The 18,274-nt window shown below is 42.4% G+C and overlaps 1 protein-coding gene across 1 annotated transcript in view; it reads right to left on the bottom strand.

Moving 5' to 3' along the window:
- Positions 1-987: 987 nt before the first annotated feature.
- Positions 988-18,274, bottom strand: part of WASHC5 (WASH complex subunit 5) — a 58,570-nt gene continuing 41,283 nt past the window's right edge. The window contains exons 22-29 of the mRNA XM_046642346.1: positions 17,938-18,040; positions 17,770-17,849; positions 14,200-14,303; positions 13,239-13,368; positions 11,198-11,294; positions 7,652-7,805; positions 4,731-4,818; positions 988-1,394 (exon numbers count right to left, since the gene is read on the bottom strand). Of these exons, the coding sequence (XP_046498302.1) occupies positions 1,338-1,394; positions 4,731-4,818; positions 7,652-7,805; positions 11,198-11,294; positions 13,239-13,368; positions 14,200-14,303; positions 17,770-17,849; positions 17,938-18,040 (813 nt within the window). The 3' untranslated portion in view covers positions 988-1,337. The remainder of the gene's footprint in view (positions 1,395-4,730; positions 4,819-7,651; positions 7,806-11,197; positions 11,295-13,238; positions 13,369-14,199; positions 14,304-17,769; positions 17,850-17,937; positions 18,041-18,274) is intronic.

Genomic DNA, 18,274 nt, shown 5'->3' with positions numbered 1-18,274 from the left:
CCCCTGCGCCAGCCTCTCAGCCGGGGAGACTTCCCAGCTGCGCACGGACGTGCAGGGCAACAATTCACTTTTAAAACTCTGCCCTCGGCCTTCACCCGGCTGGCTGTGAGGCTCCTGCTGCTGGCTAGATGCCTTTTAAAATCCTCTCAGAATCATGGTGAAACAATCCAAGGCTACAAAGTCATTTTGCTTTTCTTTCAGTATCTTAGGAATTGAGGCCTTCTGACAAAAGAAAGAACTTTGCATGAAATCAGAAAACTGAATGGAACTGAGAATCATTTAGCCTTGATATTACAGATGGTGCCAGAAGGCTGGCTTGGGATGATGTTTAGCTAGTGGCAGAACCAGGACTCAAACTGCCTCCTGGCTACAAATCAATGCTTCTACCCCAGCAACTTGCTAAATGACTGAGAAGCAGGTTTCACATTCTGGGTTTTCTTCTTTTTTTTTGCTTGTTCTCTCCCCTCCAGAGGAAGATGTAGTTAGCTGTAAGGTCAGGGCTAAAACATCTTTCTTGCACTTACCCAAGTTTCCACAATAGGATGGCAGCTCCCCTTTCAGAGTGATTTTCACGAAGAAGTGATTTAGGATTTGGGGTTAGTTAAAAGCTGATGACTAAGCAGTTGCCAGGAAAAAAAAGGGGGGGTAGTTAGGGCTAGCATTATGGTTGTCAGGACTGGGGGTAGCGCTCAGGGACCGCTGAGGAAGGAAGAGAAGGGTGGAAGGAGCAGTGGAAGTGAGGGAGTCCTGCAGAAGGATGCGGGGACCCCAAAGAGTATCTGGGATTGGAAGCGGACGGCGAGCCTCAGGCACCGAGAAACATCCATGGTACGTGGTCCACAGACTACGGTTTGGCCATCACCAAGTGTCTGCCAGCCTGTTGTGCGCATGTCCACTGGACCTACCAGAATCATCTCGTTTCCAGACAAGGTTTTCTGCGGGGTGAGTATATAGGTTTTGAATCATAAATGGAAGGACAACTTTGGGTACTGGCAATACTATTTTACTGAAAATCTGGAGTTGCACAAATAGTTCTTCAGAACATAAAACTAAACGGATTTGTACATAACAATTACATTCAGCATCTATAAGAGGCAGTACAAAAATGTCTTCTGCTTCTACATGATATAAATTGCATATAATACCATGATTTAAACAGTATTAATTATATTAACTAGTGCCATGAGATACATCTTACTCAGAACGTCTGATATTTCCCACAATAAAGGGAAAAATGCAGTTATATGAGCGGTTGAGTTTCTTTTCTCAATTCATTTTAGCGATGGTGGGAAGATTTAAGGACAATCCTTTCACTTGAAGAAGTAGAAGAAAAAAAGTTACAGGACTGTTCTGAACTCATCAAAAATGAAATTAGGCACGTGTGCTTCAGCAACCTAAAAAAATTAAACAGAGTTAAATCATTCATGGTGTTATAATTCAGAAAAAATTCAAATTTTCCACACAAAAATTAAAGAGACCATATCCTTTGGAGCCAAGAGCATTAGAGGGACGTGCTGGACTCACACGGGCGGACCTCTCCTTGAAGCCACTGCCTTCTGTTCCTGCTGTTCCTCGCGCTGGTGTCTCATTTCTTGGCACTAACGTCTGAGGGGATGTTGCACTGTGCCCCCTGTCTCCAGATGTGAGCTCCTTGGCTCTTAAAGGTACTTAGATCTGCTAGGAGTTCGCATGCCTCTGAGAACCGCTAAGTGGTAATCTCAGGTCACCTCAAAATTAACTGATGACCAATCTAGGAAGAAGAGGATGTCTGGCAAGTGCCTGAGGCCAGACGGGGAAGAGGAGGAAGGCCCTCGAAGGCACATGTCCCTTAACTATGCTTAGGAGAAGCTCTGAGGGGTGGAATGTAGAACTAGGTAATCTCTAAGTGCTGGAAACTGGGGTGGTTTTTTTTTTTTTTTTTTTGGTGAGGAAGACTGGCCCTGAACTAACATCTGTTGCCAATCTTCCTCTATTTTATGTGGGATGCTCCCACAGTGTGACTTGACGAGTGGTGCTAGGTCTGTGCCCGGGATCTGAACCTGTGAACCCCATGCTGCTGAAGCAGAGCATGCAAACTTAACCACTATGCCACTGGGCCCGCCCCTGGAAGTTGGTATTTTTTAAAAGTGGTGTTTAATTTTCTTCTGATTATAAAAGTATCACCTGCTAATTAGAAGAAATTTAGCAAATGTGGAAGAGTATAAAAAAGAAATAATCTCTAATCTTGATCCCTTAGAGAAAATTAAAATTGGTAATCATTTTGTATTGAATTCTTCCAATTTACATACATACACACACACAAACACATACGTGCACACACTCAAAATTAGGATCACATAATCTTGTGACCTTTACTTCTGCTAAAGCTTATGAACGTCCTTGCACACATATCTTGGTGAACTTTTGCACACATATCCAGCAGGCAAATTCCTAGCAGTAGAATTTCTGGGATTAGGTGGATATATGACAAAAGTACTGGAAAGTCCCATTTCTACAAAACTTTCCAAGCTCTAGGAGCCCAACGTTTTACTTTTTACTAATCTGACATGTGGAAGTGTAATCTTACTATTATTTTGACTTGTGTCCCTTGGCTATAAGGCTGAACATCTTCACAAATGGTTATTGGCCATTTCTCTTTCTTTTCCTGAAAACTACCTGTTAATATCCTTTGCCCATTTGCTTTTTTCTATTGGATTGGTTATCTTTTTCTCACTGATCTAGAAGAGCACACTATAAATCAAGGAAACAGGTCCTTTGTTAATATTTTCTGCAATTTTTTAAAAATTGAGACATTTAACAGAATTGTTTAATTTATAAAAGATCAAATCTCTAAGTCTTTTCTTTTATGGTTCCCTCCTTTGATGTTAGATATAGGAAGTTCTGAGAGCTGATACATATTTGTCTAAAATTTCTGCGAACTTATTGGTTTGATTTTTCACACTAACTCTGTAGCCTATCTATAATTTATTCTGAAACATGAACGATGTGAAGAGACTAACTTGCTATATTTTAACCACAGAATGAACCAATCATCCCAGCACTACTGACTGATAGTCTTTTTCTCCCCCAATTTGAGATGCTTCTTTTCCTTATATACAATTGTGGGTGTTAGGATTTGTTTCTAGGCCACATATTCTAGTCTTTCGATCCATCTGATGAGTTTCATACCAGTACCACACTCTTTTGATTTCTATGGTTTTAAACTATATCTCAATATTTGGTATAATGTTTTAATATCACCTTCTTTTAAAAAACATTCCATTTTAGCCTAAGGTCTATGAAATTTTAAAAAATCTTTTCTTCCCCCAAGTTAAAAAAAATGATCTGAGATTTTGATCATAACTGCAAGAAACCTCTAAAGTACTAGAAGCAACTAATATTTGAGTCTCCTCATTCAGAAACAAGGACTTCAAAATTTTATGGTTATTTTTGAATTGTTTTTTCATATTTCTTGTAGAGGTTTTTATTCCTGACTATATTATTTCCTTGTTAATTCTGTGAATGGGATCTTTCCATGTTATATTTTTGAATTGGTTATTAGTGTAATTTACTTTGTACACTATGTACTCAGCTTGTTTTCTGAACTCTCATTAATTTTAATAGTTTTCCACATGATTCTATTGGGTATTCAAGGAAGACAATTACTTCCTCAATAAATAATGCAAATTTGTCTTCTTTTCACGATGCATTTTAAAATTTTCATTTCCTATTTTCTTGTCTTGAACCCGTACAACAGGAGCAGCAGTGAGAGCCAGTACTGTCGCATTACTGTTACAGTCCTGACTTTAAGGAGAATGCCACTAGTGTTTCACTATTAAGTATGACACAGATAGTTAATTATTTATACATCATCTTTGATTTTTGTTATAAAAAAGTATCCTTGATTCCTAACCTACTAATTCTTAAAAATCAGAATGGCTTTTCAGCATCTATTGAAAGTCTGTTATATTTTAGTATCAAGCTCTCCATTTTGAGTTAAAACTTACCAAAGTGCAATTGCTAGTGAGAAAGGAAAAGGAAAGAATATCTTAGAAGGTAAAAAGTAGTCCGCCATTTTTGGAAACTGTGGTCATATGTAGTTTCAGCTGTGGTGTGCACTTAACCAAACTTGCAGTGGGAACCAGGTTATTGTGGAGAGGAAAAAACAAACCATGCAATTATTTCTCCACACTGGCCACTTAGGAATTTTCTCCTAGGGGCCAGCCCCGTGGCCGAGTGGTTAAATTCGCGCGCTCTGCTTTGGCGGCCCAGGGTCTCACCGGTTCAGATCCTGGGCGCGGACATAGCACCGCTCATCAGGCCATGCTGAGGCGGCATCCCACATGCCACAACTAGACCGACCCACAACTAAAAATATACAACTATGTACCTGGGGGCTTTGGGGAGAAAAAGGAAAAATAAAATCTTTGAAAAAAAAAAAAAAGAATTCTCTCCTGGATTGCCCATCTTAACCATCTCCTCCTGAACTGGGTGAGTTGCTGACGGGAGGACAGTGTGGTGCAGAGTGAGAAGAGGAGGGAAGTTGTGTTAAACTCTGTCTTCTTGCAAAGCACTTAACGTGGTGGAGAAGGGAGGAACATTCTAGAGCTGTGGGGTAGAGCAGTGGCGAGGGCCTCAGAGGCATCCACTGTGAATGAGCTACTGGACTTAACTCCTTCTGAGTCCAGGGCCACTCCTAACACCATCTGTTTACAAAAAGGGCGTCCCATTGTTCTTTCTCTATGGCTTACCCTCCTGGGTAGCTTTGTGTACCGGACATAATCCTCCAGGAACAGAAGGGCACCCACAACATCTGCAGGCATTTCAGGTATCTTCTGGCTGTAAAGAGAACAGTCCGGGTCAGTTAACAGCTCTGCACACAGCAGACCCTCAGTCAAGATCCTGCAAGACTAAATCAACGACACATTCCTAAATGAAGTCCAAGACGAAACAAATCTCGAGACCATCTTCTCTGTTCACATCAAGTCATCGTCCTGCTCGCATATCTTCAGAACACAACCTACAGGATAAAATCGAAACTTCTCCGTGGTTTACAAGGGGCCTTCGCAATGTGGCCCTTGCTGTCTCTCTCATCTCCCTCTGTATCCTCTTGGCACTTCATGACTCAGTGACTGGCAGGTCCCCGAACAGGCGTCCTTCCCGTCCTTCCCATCCTTCCCGTCTTTGTAGCTACAGTTGCTCCACATGCTTATTTGAAAGTAAACTTCTAGTCATCTTTCCAGCCCTAGCGTGGGCACTCCCTCCTCCAGGAAGTCCTCCCTGACTCCTCTGGGCAGATGGCCTTTTCTAAAGTTCTCATTATACTACGTATCTTCCCTCAAGCCTCTTTAATCTTTCAGTTTTTCGTGTGCTGGTCTCCTTGAGGGCCTGGCTCATGTCTTCATCTTTTTATCTCTAGCATCTGGCATTGTGCCTGGCGCATTACTGTATATTTGAGGGTGTCAAATAAATACAGCACCTCACAGTTTTCCAGGTAGGATCCTACTCATTCATACAACAGCCATATTGCCAAGCACCGTTCTCAAGCTGGGGACGCAGCAAAGCACACGACAGTCTTCTTATGGAGCTTACATGTTAAAACCATTTTCAATTTATGTGCAAAGTGGCATAAAGGATTTTATGGTACTGGATTACGGATCTGTTTCTCTGACGATTTTTTCCCTTTGAAAAGAAGGTGTAAGAATGTTTGTGCCTGGAAAGTTGGCACTGCCCTTCGTCTTTCAACGTGATCAGAGCTAGATTCATATCTGCTCTTCTCGAGGCAAGGGAAAGGAGGAGCTCCACGCATCTCAGGTTCTTTCTGTCACGTCCCTTAGCCCAATCGGAAGCCCCGAGCTGCAGCTCGACTCCTGGATCCTGACGGTCACTCGCAGGCTTGCCAGTAGCATGCTGGACCAGAGCCTCAGTTCATCCTTTGTAGTCATTAGCGAAGAAACAGAGGCAGAAGGACCTGCCAACTTCGACAGATGGGGAACTCTGACGTGGGGTGGCTGGGCGTGGTGTGGAGGTGACTTTCCCATCACCCTGAACCCTGAACGGGGGGTCCTTGGCCTCCTCTCCACAGCCCGGGGCCTCATGCACTAGGTTCTTGGGTGCCTACTGCTTGCCTTTGCAATTGACCTCATTTTGTGTTTGTTAGAATTTCATTTTTGAGACTTTCCCATCCTTCTGAGCTCTCTTCTATTTTTCAATTGTTACAAAATCTGCTCTTTGAAGCAAGTCTGACCATATATCCTAGAAAAAACATCCAGTGTTGGTTTGTCGTTCAGTCCATTAACTAAGATGGGAAGAACTGGCCTGACTGCAGCTCATGGGAAGAAAACACTGGGATTTAAAGAGAATGCAAAATCAGCATGAGCCACTGGTGTACAATGGGTGTCAAGAACCCAGTACTGCAACTTTTGTGCTGTACTCCACGGAGGGCCCAGAATGACGGGGAGGGCTGTATTTGCAACCGCAGGACGTTTGGGAAGCCACATTTTAAGATGGCCAATAACAAACTGGAGCCTCCAGAAGAGGTCACTGACATGGTGAGCAGCCTCTGAGACACACACCAAGAACAGGTGGGAGCGGCTCATCTAAGAAAGAGAAGACCCAAGGCAACAGCTGACATGAACAATTTGAAGTGAGGCTGCAAACGGAGACTGCATTTATTCCAATTTCAAAGGGTAGAAAAAGGCCCAACGAGTGAAATTTTCAGGGACATGGGTTTGCATTCATCACAATCAGGAACTTTCTAACGACGAGAACAAGTCTGCCAGTGCACCTGTTGCCCTGAGAGGCAGTGAGGGCCCCATCAATGGGAGTGGCACAGAGGAGACTGGCTGACACCCTGCCAGGGATGTCCGAGAGCTGACTCACGCACTTTGTAGGAGGTAAATTAAGTGGCCTCTGAAATCACGTTTGATCAGTAGGGCTTTGTGAGGACTTGGAAGATCATTCTCGTGAATTAGTCTTTAAGTTATATTGGCAAAGGTGACCAAGTGGTAATCTTGCAAATTTTGAATGTGCAATGTGACAGAGAAGTTTACTGAGCTGAGCTTATCCTTTAAGGTAGCAGAGAAGGAGGTTCAGGAGCCAGCATCTCATGCAAATAATATTTTTCTCTATCCAAGAAAAGCCATATTTGCAGGGGGTTGGGGGGGATAAAAAGAAGAATTAAAGGTTTACAAGTTTACAAGCTTTCTATCAACTAGGAACTTCTGTGTGATTTGTTTCATCACACACCAGCAAGTCCGGCTGTGCCCAGGGTGGGACACGGACGTGCTCCCTGACTCCTATGAAGGGTGTGGGGCCATCCCTTGGCAGTGGCACAGCCAGCGTACGTGGGCTCCCTGAGATGCGGGTGCTGCATCCAAGACAGCAGAGGAACAGGCAGGCACTTTCTTCCCTGTGGCTGTCGCTAATTGTGGCCATGACTCATTCTCAGAAAATCACCTTGAGTGCACCTAGGGGGCTCCCCGGGCAGGGTGACTAAGGGTGGGCATACCTTTGCTCCAGATAAAGAGATGTGCCCTGACTTGCTTTACAGAGCAGGGTAAGCAGCCAATTCTTGTCTCTACTAGGGAGATAAGAAGGGGTCTTTGGCAGGCAAGGTTTGCAGCCCGTTCAGTAACATTTCTCCCTTTTACTCCCGGTTGGCCCTCTGTACCTTGTGCACTGCTCCACTGTGGAGCGGATAAACTGGCCGATCAGCGCCAGGAACTGTTCCGTGTACCGGGAATGAAACTGCTTCAGCAGGGTGAGCAGGCCCAGGACAAGTGGCGGCCAATCTACAGGGTCGGCAGGTTTTCGGCAGACCATTCCTGCAAGGAAGGACAAATTACCAATTACACCACCAACTGAAGTGCCTGCCTTTGAGAACGTTTGTTCAGTATGAATGTTCACGAATGTCCAAATGTTTGGGGCCCACGTCATCACTGGGAGACGATTATTTGGAGAGAATGACAACTCTGGACTACATTCTGAATTAGGCCCGGGACTGGTGGAAGCTTCTAGTAGTCTGAAGGATTCAACACAATAAAATGTTTACTAATTTTTATAACTACCATCACTGCTTTTTTGGATTATACAATTAATGCATGTTATTGCAGAAAATTTTAAAGATACAGATAAATGTAAATGAGAAAATAAAAATGACCTATAATCGGCTTCTGTTACTGGCAGCATGGCATACTAGCATGAACTACTCTCTTAAATGAAAATTAAAATGTCAGGTAAAACATCTAAAAGGTGTCTTTCAATACAATGTTGAATATTATACAAGAAAAATAATATGTATAAGACATATATATATGTCTTGCAGAAGTCAAGACAGTGGAAGAAAGAACTTTGTAAAGTGAGTGCGTGCCAAAGCTGGCTTTTTCACTAAGGATTTTGCCCAACTCTGGAGACCTCGACCTTCTGCCTGGATAGCCGGCATGGGGAACAGCAGACAGAGCTTAGGGTCTTCAGGGGGAAAAAACAATGTTGAAAAAGAACAAAATTGGAAGACTTACACTTGAAACAAAGTTTCAAGACTTATTATAAAGTTACAGTAATCAAGACAGTACTGGCATAAGGATAAACAGATCAATGAAACAGAAGAGAAAACCCAGAAACAGTCTCACCCTTACACGATCAACTGAATTTCCATGAATATCCAAACCATTACAATGTTCCTCGGAAAGAGAAATCTTTTCAACAAATGATGCTAAAACTGGATATTGTTATGGAGAAAAAAATGAACCTTGACTCCTACCTCACACCATACCTTAAAAAAGAATTCAAAATGGACCACAGACCTCATTGTAAAGGCTAAAACTACAAAGCTTCTAGGAAAAAACATAGGACAATATCTGCATGGCTTTCGGGTAGGGACATATTTCTCAGACAGGATACAGAAAGGACTAATTATAAAGAAAAAATGGGTAAATTTACACATCATCAACAGTAAAAACTTCTCATTAAAGTCACCAGTAAGAAAATGAATAAGCAAGCCAGTTTGTGAGAAAATATTCATAATACATATATCTAATAAAGGACTTTTATCCATAACATATAAATAACTCCTACAACTCAGTGGTAAAAAAGCAAACAACCCAATTTAAAAATAGGCAAAAGACTTTAATAGACACTTAAGAAAGATAGATATAAGGAATGCTCAATAAGCACAAAAAGTGCTCAACATCATTAATCATCAGGGAAAGGTAACTTGAAATTACAATGAGATGGCATACACACCCATCCATTAGAACAGCTAAATGAAAAAGACTGACACTGTCAAATACTGGTGGGATGTCAAATGGTACAAGCACTTTGAAAAAAGGACTGGCAGTTTCTTGTAAACTTAAACTGGTGAGACAGACCCCTAGATCCCAAATTTGGGTTCTTGTCAAGACTGAGAAATCACTCACTTAAACCAGAGATGCTAAAACAAGTTATCCCAATTTACCTACGCCGGGCTTTGGTGATTCTGGGTTATTAGTGCCCACTGTACAAGACAGTAATGGTACTCAGAACATGGAGAAATCATCCTTTCCAGGTGGAGAGCAAAAGTGATATTCAACAACAAAAACTTCCTGTATGAATGGAGCACCACAGCGATTCTTTCTTAAAAGACAGACCGAGGCAGGCATGCGTTTCTTAGATCAGTCTGGAGAACGATGCCCACCAAGTTAAATATGTGTTTTTAGGGTATACAAACACACTGATGTTCCCTCTTGAGTCCTATTTTTCGTTAATTTGATTCCTGAATTAAGACATCAGTCTAATTCACAAAGAGAATTGCAGTCAGGTATACATATATTTCTAGGACACTTAAAGGTTTTGTTTTGTTTAAAGATGTGGGAATTCCATGGAATAGTGACATGCTTCCCATAAGCAGCAGTATGATCATGCTACCAGACTTTAGCCACGTGTCCAGTGAAAGAAATATTACCTAAGAATGAGAGACCAGAGAACGAATAGTCTTAATGAAAACAAGATATCTTCATGCCCTGACAATTCATCATTATAAAGAATCATACATTCTTATTTAGGAATAACACAGAGATGAGAGGGGGAGAACATGAATCTCTGAATCTCGAGATGAACGCATAAATCAATCTTGGGATGGTCCTTTTAAATTGATTTTGATGAAAACACAGAAAGGGATCTAGCATCAGGCGAGCACTTGCTCAGTGCTAGGGACTGCATAAGGTATTTAAAAAACCTGATGGGTCCAAGACATTAAGTAACCTAACCAAAGTCACATTGGTGATAGGTGGCGAAGCAAGAGTCCAAACAGACATTGCTCCCCCCTCCTACAGCAAGCGTTTTTTGGGTGCCATCATGCTCTGCATTCTGTGGCAGTAACAGGTATTGTTATGGAGCTGTATCTGGAATCAAGGAACATTTTTGAATGAGAGAATAAAAACCTTAAAGAGACTACATTTTCACTCTAAAAAAGCTTATGAAATAGGAAGGGAAACACTTCAAGGAAGAAGTACATTTTGGAATCACTGGTTAAAAAATAATAAGGTTACATTTACAGAAATGCTGCTAAAATACTTTGAGAGCAAATTACATTCAACAGTGGATTTTAAAAACACTCTGCGTAGTTGGATACAAAGCTTGGAGAAAAGAAGTGCTTGGGAATCTGTTAGAAAGGTGATTATAAAGATGTTCAAGATAAAGTGATCAATGACCAAAACATTAGGGTTACAGCCCTGGGAAGACAAAGATACTGAAAGCCTTTGGCATCTATTTTTCGTACTAAATATTTTCAATCCCACATTAAAGTACCAGGTATTCCGGTACTAGATTCTCTCCTTCACCGCATCGTTCTTCTTCCAACCGCAGGGCCAGATACACAGTAGGCAGACGACACTTGATGAAAGAACAGGACATTAACCAAAAGAAGTTTCTTTCACACCATAATCAGCAGCCTAAACATTAAAGACAGGAGAGAAGCAGAGGTCTCCACACATTTTACAAGTTGGATAATTCACTGTTCAAATTAAACTAGTGGACTCTACTTGGTTGATATTAAATCCACTGTTGACATTTCACGAAGGTGCATCATATTTCAGAGGCCTGAGAGAGGAATTATAGAAACACGCATTTAACTAAGAAAAGATCTCACAGGTGAAATAGCATTCTATTCAAAGAGCTGTTTGGTTACATATTAATCTTTTATTACTGTTACTTATTACAAAGAATACGTGTCATACTGTACCTAGGTTTTTGTTGTACTGGAGTTTTGGCAACTGGGCGATCAAAAATAGAAAGTTGACGATTGGGAAGTAGGGTAGGCGCTTTGTCGTTATGTATATCTGGAAAGAGAAAGGTAAGAAGAGTCAATGGTTTCTTCACATTGCACAATAACGTAGAACACGTGTTCTTTTTTTTTTTTTGAGGAAGATCAGCCCTGAGCTAATTATTGCTAATCTTCCTCTTTTTGCTGAGGAAGACTGGCCCTGAGCTAACATTCGTGCCCATCTTCCTCTATTTTATAAGTGGGATGCCTGCCACAGCATGGCTTTTGCCAAGTGGTGCTACGTCCGCACCCGGGATCCGAACGGGCGAACCCCGGGCCGCCGAGAAGCGGAACGTGTGAACTTAACCGCTGCCCCACCGGGCCGGCCCCTAGAAGACATTTTTAGATGGAAAGCTTCCATTTTATTTCAGTTTGTTCTTCAAACTCCCTAAAAGTAAGATGGCGCCATTAATTTGCTGCCTTCAGAGTTTTATTTAACACCACTGACCGCCCCCCCCCAAACATAAACACCTATGTGACAATTAGCCCTTCAGGGAAGGGAACAATTTTGCTGAGAGATTAGCAGTGACTTTCCACCTGAATCTTCTTAATGTCATTAACAAAGGGAAGGAGAGAAAGGGTGAGGAGCAAGAATGGGAGGGGAGCGCCACATACAGCAGTCAAGGCAAAGCTGGAGGGAAGGAGGGGAAGAGAAAGAGGCAGAAGAAAGAAGGAAAGATCCACGTAGCAGTGAGTGGTAGTACACAAGCAGAGAGCAAGCCCATGTCTCATCCGTCATTTGCTTTCCTGGGCAATGTCCCAGAGCAGTGTCCCTCCCAGTTCAGGTGCAGAAAGTACAGTCAGGGCACACCCGGCCATCTCCCTCCTCCCAGCGGCCCTGGATAGATCCCCGGAAGGCAGAGTAGCATGCTGGCTAGTGTGGAGCCTGGGGGATCGCCTCTGAGCCTCAGGGTCCTCACCCAGCAATGGCACACATCAAAGAGTTGCTGTGGGATTAAGCGAGATCCCCCGTGGCTGGGTTAACACAGTGCTGGGCGCACAGTAAGTACTCAGAAAACGTTAGCTGCTCTTTAGGTTTACAATCTTCTATCCCAAACCCAGGGGATCGTACAGATTTCAGAATTTCACATTTTATAGATTTTAGAAAGGTAATATAGGGTGTAGGGTAACATGCTTTAAGCAGTCATCTGTATTTCTGCATCACACGTGAATATTCACACCAGGGAGGACAAATAACGAGTATAAACAGGCTTACGTCAGTTCAGGACAGGTTTTGCCACCAAATGAGCTCTGGCACCAACTGATGAGAAACCTTTCGGTTCTCAGGTTTTTGGAGATCAGAAGAGTTTGTAGCCCCAGATCATGACTGTGATTACTGTCAGCCACGAAGGAAAGCAAGCCTCTTTGGGCAAGAAGGACCAACGTCACCTTTAGTTGCAGTTCAAATATCAAACCCCAGACAAACCTTAAACTAATCACTTACAGATACAGCACTTCTCTTTTTTTTTTTTGGTGAGGAAGATTCACCCTGCACTAACATCTGTGCCAATCTTCCTCTTTTTTTGCTTGAGGAAGATTACCCTGAGCTAACATCTGTGCCCTTCTTCCTCTCTCTTGCATGTGGGTTACTGCCACAGCATGGCCGCTGATGACTGGCATAGGTTTGCACCCAGGAACTAAACCAGGCTGCTAAAGTGGAGCGCGCTAAACTTAACCACTAGTCTATGGGGCCAGCCCCCGACTTCTCACTTTCTAATGAGTTCTGACAAGTGTTGTATCACTTGATTCCTGCAGGCCCGAGTCCAGCAGGGAAGGTGTGATCATCCTCATATCACACGTGAGAAAGTGGAGCTCAAAAAGGATGGGGACTTGAGAGAATGGAGGCTCTGGGACTGGAACTCAGGGTCTCCCACTACCTCAGCACAGCCACCTGCAACCTGGGTCAGATCACCTGTCGCACCAGTCTCCCACCGCACCATTACGTATCTTAATCATTAACCTTATTCAGTGGGTTGTGAATACCAGCTGCCTCCAGGTAGGCTGTGATTTCATATAAGAGCGTGTTATCTTCTTTGGGGTAAGGAAGTGAGGGATCCTGATAGTGGGCTTCGATATCTGCTAGGAGAGCCCTAAATGAAGAAAACAAAACAAAACAGTGATGAACATTAGAGATTAACTGAATTTATACAACAGTTAATAAGGGCTGTGATGTGACCTTCAGGGCCTCAGTTTCCTCATCTGTAAAATAAGGGCCTGATCCTTCTAGTTCTCCATTTCCACGCCTGTGATTGGTTACAAGTGGAAATTTAACCTCGAATTACTCTCTCTTTTGGAGTTAACCCAAATCAAATGCTTTCACCACTCTAACTTTTATGAACGGACTGAACTGTTTTCAATATCTACTTTGTCACAAGCCCTGATTTAGGGACCAAGAAGCCTGGATTATTTATCTTTAAGTAAAGGCTCAAAATGACAGCAAGGTGCTGGTGAGTTGGAGGATATGACTGCACTCCAGGTGTGCCCACAGCCACTCCTGGTGATTTAACACACTTCTAACGGCTCTCAGGATGATGAGTCAGTTCTGTGCAAAGCCAGGAGTGGGACTTTGGTAAAAACTGCTTTCCTAATCTGTGCAAGTATCCAGCACAGACGTGTGTATCCAGCACACTTATGTGTATTAAGTGATCAATATATATTGGCTGAATAAACAAAGCAGCCAAAAAGAGAGATGGACAGACACAGACACACACACAGACAGACACACACACCCCCAAGGGACAACCCTGAGAAAAGAGGCTTCTGAAGACAGATTTGATGATCCACGGGAAGGGAGCCTATAAACTCAGCAAGCCTTCTTACCCAAGAAGAACTTAAAAGAGTAGGTATTGAAGAAACTGGGGTGCTAACTGATGATCAACAATCCAGGCCCACAGACAGCTGTTTCAAACGCTGGCACTTACTTATTGAGATTCTCCAGAGCAGCTGCCAGGTGTTTGGAGTCAAACCGACAAGAATAATTTAATTCATTGGCGATCTGCTGTCTCAGAATCTGCATCTGCCCAACCTGTGAACAGGCAAGAGAAAGGACAGGTGGAGCACGGAAGCATTCCAACCTGTCAGTAAGGAGGCACACACCACGACAGTCTCTGACTGGAAGGGTCACATGGCAGGATTTCCTAGACTGGCTCCACGGCTAAGCAGCACGACCCCTGATGGACAAGGGGCCCTTCAAGGAATGTCTGCCTAGACTCCTGTGCGCCAACCGTGAAGCATCCCCAAAGTCTAACATTTTACAAAGTGATCCATTAAGGTTCAGTTGTTTATGTATTAAAGGTGTGTTTTTTGAAACTCTATTTTTGATCTTTTGAAGTTCTCCAAGTTTAGCAGCTGCTACGAGAAGCCTACTTCATTTATTTGCCCTAAACTGAACTGTCTCCAGTCCAAAGGATGCCATTTCACTCTGATATTCTAAAACTTGGTGAATCGAAGTCTGTTGATATCACTCAGGAAGACAGATCATGTAATGATCTGGGTTAAAAAATAATCCACATAAAATCTACCAAGAAGGCCCCTCTAACAATGCTAACCCTTAATCCAGGGGTTCTTAAGCTTGTTTTTGTACCTTGGACTGCTCTGGGAACCTGGTGAAGCCCATGAACACTGTCCCAGAATAATTCTTTCACGTGTACAAAATAAAACACAGGATGACCAGAGAAGCCAATTGTAACAAATTATAATTATACAACTATTCAAAGAACAGATTTGTGATAGAATTATGTTGACATGGTGGATCAATCACTATAATTGCCAAGTAGCGATGAGCATAAATGATATTTGGAGGTATCTGTGATGCCTGAGAGGTGAGAGGAGACCATCTTTGGGTCAGGTTTGACAGAGATTCTGCGTGCTCCCATAAACTTGTCAGCATCATAAGTCAACAGCACACTCTAACATTTTATGTTAGTAAATTTCTTCTTTTCTATTCTGGGAAAGTTATCCCTGAAAGATGAGCGAGGGGGAGAGGAGGAATAGGATGGGAGGCTGGACTGTTTTATAATTCCATCAACAATAAGGTGGAAGGAACACACATCCTCTGAGCTGTTGGGAGCAGAGAAAAGTTAAGGAAGAGAGAGTGGTCCTCTCTAAGAGCAAAGAAAAGTTATTATTTAGATAAAAGGAGCTTGTAACAGGTAAAAGTGTTAAATGACCTCAAATGTATTTACTTTGACACAATTCTTCCTAGACTATTATTCTACTTATGCGAAGAAAATAAAAGTCAATCCAAAAAATGCTACTTACAAGCAATAACCTTTTACTGATAGAAAAAATTATTATTTAATAATTAGACTAGAGCAAGGCCAAGAAAATAGTAGGTTCTCTCAGGCCACTCAAAAGTGTCGCTCCAATCTTGCAGTGGCCCATATAATTCCCTGCTTAATTCTAGATACTCTAAGTCAAGGATTCCCTTGAAAATACCAATCTAAAAAATGGAAACAGAAATAAAGGCGGTTTAACATAATTTGTTCTTATTTAAAGCATACTGAATGTTGGTGACCAACACTCTCTTTTGGTGCTCCCGTATTACAAGCCTGTAATAAGATTCTAGAGGGCTCAGGAGCCTGGGAAGTGGTAAGCTCATTCTGCCTATTTGTCTATTTAGAGATCTCCAGATTATCACTCTTTCTCTGTGATTTCTCTGGACCCGCACAGATCAATATAGCAGCCATTAGTTGCTTGTGGCTATTTAAATTTAAAAGGAATAAAATGAAATAAAATTAAAAATTCAGTTTCTCAGTCCCACAGGCTTCGTTTCAAGGGTGTAAGCTGGAGCAGCGATGGAAATGTTCTGTGAACGGCACAGAACATTTCCATCGCTGCTCCAGATTATTAGCACTGGCTTAGGGACTGCAGTTTCCCCAATTCAAGACAAAAGACAAATCCGTCCTTGGGGGCCTTACGTAAAGACCACTGACTTAGACACAATATGTGGCTCTTACTGAATTACCAGCAATTACAACTAACAGTGGTCTGTAATAGCCATGGGCTGTGGACCATCTGGCAACCAAGAGGAACAGCTCTGAGCCTCTTCCAAGAGCCCTGTGCTCTCCCTCAGCCTCCCACAGAGGCGAGACTCAGGCCTGTCCAACCCCAGGTGATTCTTCACTCCTCCTAAAAGGGTTTCCAGCAGTTAGAAACTTGGCCTGAGAAGCTCTGAATATCTGAAAATCACTTGGCTAACAGAATGTCAGACCTATATCACAAGAGGACATCGAGCAGAGCCAGAAGCTCCTTCAGTTACCTCTTCCGTTTAAGTTTCCAAATTAAAACAAAAACAATTTACTGAAATTATGGGAAATATACTGTGAATCTGCCTGAGAAACCACTGAATACAGTCTCAATGATGAACTTATATAATTGGGAAGAAGAGAATGGAATTCTTCCAGATTCCCAGAACAGTCTAGACTTTTTCTAAGGTATGTGATACTTCTAACGATGAATCAGTTTCCACCAAGAAATCTACTAGCTGGTAAGCAGGCTTCCTGAGGAGATGGGCAGTGCTTCCTTTTACTGTGTCACCCAACAACTGACAATGCTTTGTGTGTAACGGGTGTTCGATAAAGAATTGTTGAATGTCTCAGATCACCAAGTGATGAGAGAAGGATGTGCAGAAGATTCAGGGGCTGGCCCAGTGGCACAGCAGTTAAGTTCGCATGTTCCACTTCTGAGCGGCCCGGGGTTCGCTGGTTCGAATCCTGGGGGCAGACATGGCACTGCTTGGCATGCCATGCTGTGGTAGGCGTCCCACATATAAAGTAGAGAAAGATGGGCACGGATGTTAGCTCAGGGCCAGGCTTCCTCAGCAAAAAATGAGGAGGACTGGCAGTAGTTAGCTCAGGGCTAATATTCCTCAAAAAAAAAAAAAAGATTCAGAGAGTCCCTGGGAGCCAAAGCCAAGTAAAGGCAGCAAAGCAGATGAGTGGATTCTACAGCAAGTAGACTTCCACGCTACAAATCAATCTCCTCATCTCACTTTCTTACTCATTTCCAAAGACAGTGTTCTACTCACAATGTAATTTATGCCCCAAAGAACCTGGCTTTCTAACATCCATGTAGACACAGGAGGGGAGAAAGACAAAAGCGTTGTTCTAACAGCTACTTGGAGCAGATTAGGGCTGTACACTGATAGAGCAGTTCATTAAATAGACTTGTTATGCGAGGGCGGAGCGTTACCGAGGAAGGAAGATTTCCATTTCCTTGGGTGAAAGCACCTCTTCCTTAAAGACATTTCAAAAAGAAACAGTTTTTCCAGCAAAATGAAAACAATAGGCCAATGAAAAGCATAGTCAAGAACAGCCCCAGAAAGGAAGATAAAGAAACAGTGAATTTAGAAATAATGATAAACTGAAGTGTTGTATTTTTGTTTTGACGACAAAACAAAGAAGAGGGGCTTTCTTTGGACAACAAGGTTACAGGAAAATAATAGTTAAAAAAAAATAATATTAATTATCAACCTCTTTCCCACAACATACCTTCATTATAGCCTCCAGATAAGCTGTCCAAATCTTCTGTGTTTTGGCAATGGCGGAAAAATAAATTTTATTCGAATTTGCTGAAAGGTTAAAATACAATTTTCTGTTTAGTAAATTTAGAAAGGCTACCGTGTTATCTCCTCTGCAGGCTAGTTTCAGAACACTTACCTACAATACTTTTTAGGGGGCTGACAGCATTCATGAGGGTTTTTAAGGTATCCTGCACAGTTCTGTCTCTCAGGATAATTTTCTGAAACATGCTGAGGAAATTCTAAAACAAGAAAGCAGGATCAAAGGACCAAACTTAATGAATAAAATGAATAACTACTCCAGTTAACTCAAACGCTATGTAGAACAGAGACTGGCCTAAATCATACAACGCTATAAATAGGATGACGGGGAAGCAGCAACTTCCGGTTCCTGTTAGAAACATCGCCTACTGGCAGAAGTTGCTGGTTTCAAAGAGAGTCTTATCTTCCCAGGATGAAACTCACAAAAACAGTCT

The sequence above is a fragment of the Equus quagga genome, chromosome 16, assembly GCF_021613505.1.
Source record: "Equus quagga isolate Etosha38 chromosome 16, UCLA_HA_Equagga_1.0, whole genome shotgun sequence".
NCBI lineage: Eukaryota > Metazoa > Chordata > Mammalia > Perissodactyla > Equidae > Equus > Equus quagga.
This window is presented reverse-complemented; position numbering and strand designations above follow the sequence as displayed.